The sequence below is a fragment of the Plecotus auritus genome (assembly GCF_963455305.1).
Source record: "Plecotus auritus genome assembly, chromosome: 5".
Classification (NCBI taxonomy): Eukaryota; Metazoa; Chordata; class Mammalia; order Chiroptera; family Vespertilionidae; genus Plecotus; species Plecotus auritus.
In genome coordinates this window covers 15,881,208-15,890,639 of record NC_137776.1, presented here as the reverse complement: position 1 = coordinate 15,890,639, position 9,432 = coordinate 15,881,208, and the positions used below count along the sequence as shown (strand labels likewise).

The 9,432-nt window shown below is 45.1% G+C and overlaps 1 protein-coding gene across 1 annotated transcript; it reads left to right on the top strand.

Annotated features, from left to right (window-relative positions):
• Positions 1–5,021: 5,021 nt before the first annotated feature.
• On the top strand, positions 5,022–7,071 carry LOC308249594 (gamma-crystallin C; the record flags this gene model as incomplete). The annotated part of the gene is made up of 3 exons (XM_080671142.1): positions 5,022–5,168; positions 5,267–5,509; positions 6,799–7,071. 3 exons carry the CDS (start codon positions 5,022–5,024, stop codon positions 7,069–7,071), a joined length of 663 nt encoding a protein of 220 aa, XP_080527268.1.
• Positions 7,072–9,432: the final 2,361 nt, after the last annotated feature.

Sequence of the window (9,432 nt, the reverse complement as noted above, 5' to 3'; positions counted from 1 at the left end):
CAGCCGATCAATGATTCTCTCTCATCATTGATGTTTCTATCTCTCTCTCCCTTCCTCTCTGAAATCAATTGTGTGTGTGTGTGTGTGTGTGTGTGTGTGTGTGTGTGTGTATTTAGCTTGTGTTTCTGGCACTAATAGAGTTCTGCCTTTCTTTCAATCTACTAAACATTTATTTGCAATTTTGGCACTTGGCAAAAATAATGACATGTGTTTTCAAAATGGGGAAACAACAGCTGATAAGGGGGATAAAGGACATTGTTGTCAGCATTATTTTAAAGACTAAACCATGTAAGTTCAAAGAAAGCTCAGTTCAATTGGGATCAAGCCATTTATAGTTGATGTTATAAGGATATTTTTGCAGCTATAATGATGAATTAGTATGCATTGAAAGACCTCAGGTTGTCCTTCCTGGCTGTTCCCACCATCTTCCTTTTATATAATTCAAGTCTTAGTTGATGAGGAAATTCATTCTTAGCATCTACTCTTACTGTAGCTCCATAAACAAATAAACTGGTCTCTCCCATGTATTGTATGCCTATACTAACAGCCACTGTTCCTTTTCTCCCAATTCCATTTCCAATACCCCATTCCTCCATGAGATTTCCAGTCCAAATATAATTCTATGTGCGTTGCAAAAGATTTTTAGGATTTTTACCAAAACCACATGCACACATGAAAAGTCAGCTTCCTATCATTTTTTAAAATAGAATTTTATTTATTTCAGAGCAGAAGGAATAGGGGGAGAGAGATAGAAACATCAATGACTAGAGAGAATTATTGATTGGCTGCTTCCTGCACACCCCACACTGGGGATAGAGCCCACAACCTGGGCATATGATCTGACCGGGAATTGAACCATGATCTCCTGGTTCATAGGTTGACCACTGAGCCATGCCAGCCAGGCCTGAGTCATTTTTTAGAGTAAAGGGGTGTACTAATCTGGGGCAAGAGGCATGAATCAGTACTTTTCCAGGGGAACTGGAGCACATGGTTTGACTACTTACGAAGTTTTCTTCCCTGGAAAATAGATTATTGAGTTATTTGGAATTCACTGTTCCTAAATCTCAGTTCTTCAAACTTTAAACTCCGAACACTATTGCTGGCTTCCTGGACAGTCCTCTGTTTGTCAATAATAATATAACAAACATGAATTAGGAACCCAAAGTTTCTTGGAGTGCTGAATTTTACACTATTTGCCAAGTAGTCATATCACAGATTTCAGACATGGAAATTATCCTGAAACGCCTGCATTGGAAGCTCAGAAAATTAGAGTCCCTGGATCTCATTGGTTAAGTTGTTCTTCTTGAAAAATCAGTTGCTTCCATCACTGGGGCACAGGCGAAGAGAATGGTATCCTCCCTCTAATCCCAACAGAAAGAAAAGTCAACAGTAAGGAGTGGTCACGGGAAGAGATTATGCTTAAACTAACTCCTAATTCTACCTTTTCTCTTCTCTCTACTCTCTCTAAAGTAGATGTTGGTATCTCAAAAAACTGAAAGGGTCTGAGGGGAAGACAGCCAGAAAAAGTGGAATGGAGCCGAAACCGGTTTGGCTCAGTGGATAGAGCGTCGGCCTGCGGACTGAAGGGTCCCGGGTTCGATTCCGGTCAAGGGCATGTACCTTGGTTGCGGGCACATCCCCAGTAGGAGGTGTGCAGGAGGCAGCTGATCGATGTTTCTCTCTCATCGATGTTTCTAGCTCTCTATCCCTCTCCCTTCCTCTCTGTAAAATATCAATAAAAAATATATTTAAAAAAAAAAAAAGTGGAATGGAAGAAGGGATAGCCTATAACAGTGGTCGGCAAACGGCGGCTCGCGAGCCACATGCGGCCCCTTGAGTGTGGCTCTTTCACAAAATACCACGGCCTGGGCGAGTCTATTTTGAAGAAGTGGCGTTAGAAGAAGTTTAAGTTTAAAAAATTTGGTCCTCAAAAGAAATTTCACTCGTTGTACTGTTGATATTTGGTTCTGTTGACTAATGAGTTTGCTGACCACTGGCCTATAAGATCCCACTAACCTTTTCCCCATTGAGATGAATCAACAATTTGAGATAATCCCCAACACACACCATTGTTTCCTGCACATCCTAATTTGTAATACAAAGCCTGTAATTTAAATATTTTTCTTCCTCTTTTTTCTTTGGAATCCACAATGGCTTCTGGCCCATTTAACAACTTTATAAAAGTCCTGCCACATATGTCTCTGAAACTGAAGTGGCAGCCATTCCATAAAGGAGTTCCAGGAACTGCTGTATTGAGTTACACCCTCAAAGGGCCCTCCTCTGTATGGGTTCCCTCTCCCACTGTCCTGCTCTGCTGCCATGGGGTTAGGTCCCTATGCTAGTATGTGTCTTAGTCTCTCTCCTCCAGACTTCAGGAGTTCAAATTTTCTCCTTTGTGGGTTTGTCAAAGCAAAAGTGACACCCAGAACCACCTGTTGCTTAAACAAGGAGAAATGTATTGTTTTTAACACAGATGCTAATGTGTTACAAGAGACATGCCATGGAGTTAAACAGAGGTGGGACAATGTTTTCTGTCTGTCTCCTCGTCATTTATTTGAGTGGCCATCAAAGGTAAGCTGATGCCCTAGCTGGTTTGGCTCAGTGGAAAGAGCATCAGCCTGCGGACTGAAGGGTCCCGGGTTCGAGTCCGGTCAGGGGCGTGTGCCTTGGTTGCGGGCACATCCCCAGTGGGGGCTGTGCAGGAGGCAGCTGGTCGATGTTTCTCTCTCAATGATGTTTCTGACTATCTCTCTCCCTTCCTCTCTGTAAAAAATCAATAAAATATATTAAATTCCAGCTACTCTTTAAAAAAAAAAAAAGGTAAGCTGAGAAAGGAAACCGGTGGTTGTTTCTATGTTGGTGGTCTTTGGTCCTTTACCCAGGCTCTCTGTTTGGCATAGTTTGGTCTACATGGCTGCCAATCCAATGATCTCTGCTCATTTAAGCAAGCATGTATGTGATATAAATTCCCTACGAATTGCTAGGAAGCAAGAAGGTGGGTGGTAAGGTCAACTTATGGCTGGGTCTCAGACACTGGCAAAACTCTGGAATTAGCTGCTGCTGTTGTGACATTAATTTGACAACCCAGAAGGCATAAAAATTAGACTTAGTGAGGGGCAAAGGGTCTGGGGAACAACACATCATCCCTGTTTTTGCTTAGTCATCTGCCCTGTTATAAAGGCCCTTTGATAGATCAAATGCAGGGTGCTTATGTCATCTTACACATTGAAAGTTGCAAATGCTGAACTTTGATGTGAGTGTGCATGCCAGTGTGTGCTGAGCATTTGAAATTGGTCCTGTGGACTATTACAACAATGAACTCCAGACTAGGGAGTAACATTTATATCCCCCAGGCATTTATTGAGTAACTTTAATATACCAGTTCGTTTTGCCAGTTAGTGAGAATGCAAAACTAAAGATAGAATGACCATTGCCTTTATTGGGCTCTCCCCATTTATTTCAAGGAACAGATATCTAAACAAAATCATTACATAAATGATAATTACCATTACAGTGGTATGAACAAGATGCTTGGGGAATCAAATAACCAGTATTAAATTTGATTTATCAGCCTGGAAGATGAAGGATTCAAGAAAATCTTTACAGAGGAACTGATACTTGAGCTGAGCCTTGAGGAAAGGGTAAAATTTCTCTGGGTGAAAAATGTGGAACTAGTGTCTCAAAGCAAAGGATCAATACATTCAAAAACAAGAGAGGTACAAAAATAACTGCATTTGGGAAGCTATAAGTGGTTGGGTGTGATCAGACAGAAAGTGTGGGGACAGACGGAGGATGGCAGGTCTGGTGTGCCATGCTAAGAAACTGGTACTTGATTCTGAGGGCAAGGGGAGTCAGTGAAGTGTTTCAAACAGGTGAGTGGCTGTCTTAATTCTGTCTACTATAACAAAAATATCATAGGCTGGGTGGCTTAACCGCCAACATTTATTTCTCACAGTTCTGGGGGTTGGGAAGTCCAACATCAGGGTACAGGCAGACCCAGTGTCTGGTGAGAGCCCACTTCCTGGTTTGCAGACTTCCTTTTGTATTGTCACCTGGCAAAGAGAGAGAGGAGGCAAGCTCTCCCTTGTCACTTTTTATTTTTTAAATATATTTTTATTGATTTCAGAGAGGAAGGGAAAGAAAGAGAGAGATAGAAACATCAATGATGAGAACCACTGATTGGCTGCCTCCTGCATGCCCCACACTGGGGACGGAGCCCACAGCCTGGGCATGTGACCCAACCGGGAATGGAATCATGACCTCCTGGTTTATAGGCCGACGCTCAACCACTGAGCCACACCAGCCGGCCTCTTTCTTTATTTCGCTTCTTTCTTTATTTCTTTCTTGTCCTTCATACTATGTACGATGACATAAATACTATGGAATAACTCATGTTCTGAGAGCTTATGTGGCTACTGAGTAGACATTCTCAGTCCATGAAGCTTTGCTCCCTCCCCCGGCCCTGGGAAGCAATCCATAAAGCAACAAACTTCCCAGTCTTGGGCCCAATGACCATAAAAGCCTTTCCCTTGATCCTTATCACAAGTTGACTACCAACCCCTGATTTCTAGTTACATGAAGTACAAAGGGGAAGTTAGTCGCTCCGCCTTAAAGCATCTGTCAAAACGAGCAAAGACCAGAATCCAGATTCCTGTCGTGTACTAGACTGGCAAGTCGTGGGCAAAAAGAGAGTTTCAGTTAGAGGGTCTCTCTCGTCAAGGGGAATGGGTGCTGTGGCATTCTGCTTCCCCACGGCCCCTCTGGAATTCTGCGGCTCTTCTAGAAAGGTATAGATTTTTCCCAGAAAATACATGGGGCGTAACTGAATTATGTGTGTAGAGACACAAGCATTTCGGGTCAAAAGTTCAGACTGATGCGCTGGTAAGTTTAGAAAACACTGGGAATCCGAATAAAAGCAACTGCAGGGCCTCAATAGGACACGTACAGGACAGCGTTAGAATATGCCAGAGATGTATTCTAACAATAGGGCCAGCTCCACGGGCATTTCCCCTGAATGCAGCATGGCAAAGGGACCCATGAAATCCCCTCCTCACCCCGGCCCCTTTGTGCTGTTCCTGCCAACGCAGCAGCCGCCCGCCCGCTATATAGACCCGCCGCCGCCGCCCATCACTGACTCGCTGCATCCCAGCCAGCCAGCCATGGGGAAGGTGAGCGGACACAGATGAAATGAGATGGCGGTAAAACCCCTCTGCACAAGATCTGCTGGGGGCACATGATTTCACTCGGGGTTATTCTTCCTTTGCAGATCACCTTCTACGAGGACCGCGGCTTCCAGGGCCGCCGCTACGAGTGCAGCAGCGACCACCCCAACCTGCAGCCCTACCTCAGCCGCTGCAACTCCATCCGCGTGGACAGCGGCTGCTGGATGCTCTATGAGCGCCCCGACTACCAGGGCGCCCAGTACTTCCTGCGGCGCGGCGACTACCCCGACCCCCAGCAGTGGCTGGGCCTCAGCGACGCGGTCCGCTCCTGCCGCCTCATCCCCCAGGTGAGGGTGGCCTCATGGCCATCGCGCTGCCTGAGGGGCCTCACAGTATTATTGAGGGGGTTAGGGTAAAGGAGGTTTCCTTTAAAAGCACCCCAGGATTACCCTGGCCACATAGCTCAGTTGGTAACAGCATCATTCCAATAGCCAAGGTTGCAGGTTTGATCCCTGGTCAGGGCACAAACCGATGTCACTCACTCTCTCTCTCAAATAAATAAGTAAAAAATTATTTAAAAAAATAATAAAAGCACCCAAGTATTAAATGGGCTTTAGATACTTGCCTAAGCTCAAATAGATACTTGCACAAAGACAGCACGGAATATGGGGAAGAATTCACTTAGGGAAGGAGTCTGTTTTGTTTGTTACCAATAGGTCAATCGAAAGTTGTCTAACAAATGTAATAACATAGTGGGATATAAAGCAAAGCTTGCAAATGGGAAATTGGTTGGACAGAGAAGGCAGTATTTCCAACAAATTAATTTATACCTATAGTAAGGGAATTGACTAGGAACGAAATAGTTTCCACTGTACTAGTAGACTAGTAGAAATGGAAAACTCTATTGATAGTGTAGGCCCGTGGTCGGCAAACTGCGGCTCGCGAGCCACATGCGGCTCTTTGGCCCCTTGAGTGTGGCTCTTCCACAAAATACCACGGCCTGGGTGAGTCTATTTTGAAGAAGTGGGGTTAGAAGAAGTTTAAGTTTAAAAAAAAGTTGGCTCTCAAAAGAAATTTCAATCATTGTACTGTTGATATTTGGCTCTGTTGACTAATGAGTTTGCCAACTACTGGTGTAGGCTATTCCAAGATAATGTTCAACTTTGGGAAAAGCAATTGTTCTTAATTTGGAAAATCAGTTGAATTAGGATTCAAGCGACCAAACCAATTTTCAATGAAGTATGTGATTTTTAAAATCCTACTTCAGTGGTAAATTTATATGTATATAAATTTGGGAGATAACATTCATATTAAAAGAATACTAGCCAAATACTTTACATTATGCCCCTAATATTGGTTTAACACTAGGAATCAAGGAATTAGGTAATTAGGAGTTAAGAAAACAAGATATTTGAGCTCTTGATAGATTCTAACCCAAACCTTGGATCTCTTAAAAATGTTGCCTCCTAGATCTGAAATAGAGAACAGGCACGCAAATATTTGTTAATGTGAGTGGGACACAAACCCATACGCAGCATTCACAGCAATCTTAGAGTCTCAGGTTTTACAATCCCACACCCCAGCCCACCAAGTTCATCTGTTGTTTGGTTGCTTCTTCTCTCTGTGGGTGGAGCAGACGGGCTCCCACCGCCTGCGGCTGTATGAGAGAGAGGACCACAAAGGCCACATGATGGAGCTGAGCGAGGACTGCTCCTGCATCCAGGACCGCTTCCACCGGAGTGAGGTCCGCTCCCTCCACGTGCTGGAGGGCTGCTGGGTCCTCTACGAGATGCCCAACTACCGGGGGCGGCAGTACCTGCTGAGGCCCCAGGAGTACAGGCACTCCCACGACTGGGGGGCCATGGATGCTAAGGCTGGCTCTCTGAGGAGGGTGGTGGATTTATACTGAAATCGGTTCATACTACCATTTTCTCATTTTGGAACCTAATAAAGTATTTCGTCTGTATTGTTGGCAATTGCTGGCTTCTGCTTTCCTTTCGTTGTGTGCCAATTAATCCACCGGTCAATGGTCCCTGATAAAGGAAGCAATTCTAGAGGCCTTTAAGGAGTGAATACGTAGGAGGGGGTTCTACAAGAGCTTCAAGGTAGAGTAAGTCTTGAACAGGTTCAGAAGTGGGGGTGGAGAGAGGAGGTAGCTTGCCTGAGAATGGAGGGCAGGTCAACGTAGAGAATTGGGAAGGGTGACTGGGGAGAATGGAGCCTTCAGCCTCTGCTTTGAGAAACAACATTCTTTTTGACCCAAGACATGGTTGGGGGCCACAGAGGGTCAGCGATGAGTGGTGAAGAAAAGCCCACATGGCAAAAAGCCTGATTATACCACATAAGGACTTGTGGTTTGTTCACTCTCAAGCACGGTACTACGTAATTGATGCCAGGACTGCCATTGGCCATTGCCAAACTTTTGGACTCAGCTGCAGAACCTCCTTCCTAGTCTAAAATAGCTTCTGATCGGGGTGCACCTCTTGGCCAGTACAGCAGCTGGGCCAAATACTGCGTGAAGGGCAGAAACTGCATAGCTGTACAGACACCAGCTAATACAAATAAATGGATGAGATACACGTTACTATTTCTTTTTATTATCTACTAGAGGCCTGGTGCATGAAATTCGTGCATGGCAGCCGGGGTGTCCCTCAGCCCAGCCTGCACCCTCTCCAATCTGAGACCCCTTGAGGGATGTCCGACTGCCTGTTTAGGGATCGGGCCTAAACGGGCAGTTGGATATCCCTCTCACAATCCAGGACTGCTGGTTCCCAACTGCTCGCCTGCCTGCCTTCCTGATTGCCCCTAACCACTTTTGCCTGCCAGCCTGATCACCCCCTAACCACTCCCCTGCCAGCCTGATTGATGCCTAACTGCTCCCCTGACAGCCTGTTTGCCCCTAACTGCCCTCCCCTGCAGTCCTGGTCACCCCTAACTGCCCTCCCCTGCAGGCCTGGTCCCCCCCAACTGCTCTCCCCTGCAGGCCTGGGTCCCCCCCAACTGCCCTTCCCTGCAGGCCTGGTTGCCCCCAACTTCCCTCCTCTGCTGGCCTGGTCACCCCTAACAGTCCTCCCCTACAGGCTTGATCACCCCCAACTGCCCTCCCTTGCAGGCCTGGTCCCTCCCAACTGCCCTCCCCTGCTGGCCATCTTGTGGTGGCGATCTTGTGTCCACATGGGAGCAGCCATCTTTGACCACATGGGGGCAGCCATCTTGTGTGTTGGAGTGAGGGTCAATTTGCATATTACTCTTTTATTAGATAGGATCTTCACCCGAGGATATTTTCCCATTGATTTTTAGGGAGGGTGGAAGAGAGAGGGTAAGACAGAGAGAGAAACATTGATGTGAGAGAAACACATCAATTAGTTGCCTCCTGCATGAGCCCTGACTAGGGCCAGGGCTAGAGAGGAGCCTGCAGCCAAGGTACATGCCCTTGACCGGAATCAAACCCAGGACCCTGTGGTCCACAGGCTGACACTATATCCACTGAGCCATACTGGCTAGGGCCACATTACTATTTCAAATAGGTGATATAGTGTGCCATAAAACATAAAAATTCTTTTACTATAATAGTACAATCTCAAATCTAAAGGCACATTGAAGAAAGCCATAATTTCGGGAGCCCTTTGATTGAAGTAAAATCTGCTTTCTCACAAGCAAAGCCCTGGATATTAAAAATATATTTCATTCTTTTCATCAGTAGAGAATTAACTTATTTTTAAGTTGAAATTTTCTCTCTAAAGCAAAAACCTCCCATAATCTTACTACTTTACAGATTCTATATATAAAGAAGTGGAGGGAGTCCTTCTGATCCCTTCTTCATTGCTAACACTTGTTTACATGGTGGACACCCTTTTCAAAGTTTTCCCTCATTTTGTAGCTATCTCATAAAACACATGCTCCCTCCCCACATACACACACAAAAAAATGGAATCATGCTGTGTATATTATTTTGCAACTTGCTTGTAACATGTGATATGATATGGACATAAATCTAGGTCATCCCTTATTCTGTTAAGCAGAAGCATTGAATTCCATTGTTTGGAGGGCCCCTAGATTATCTCACCATTTATCTGCTGGTGACCAGCTTTTCCGGTCACCAGCAGAAGAAGCAACCAAACAGCAGATAAATGTTGGTTTTACAAACAAGGCTGCAAAGAATATTGTACATATACCTTTATCCACTCATGTCAAAATTTTTGGAGGATGCAGACCTAGAAGTGAGACTGCCTGCTCACAGCACAAGGTATTTTTTATTTAAAAGACTCTG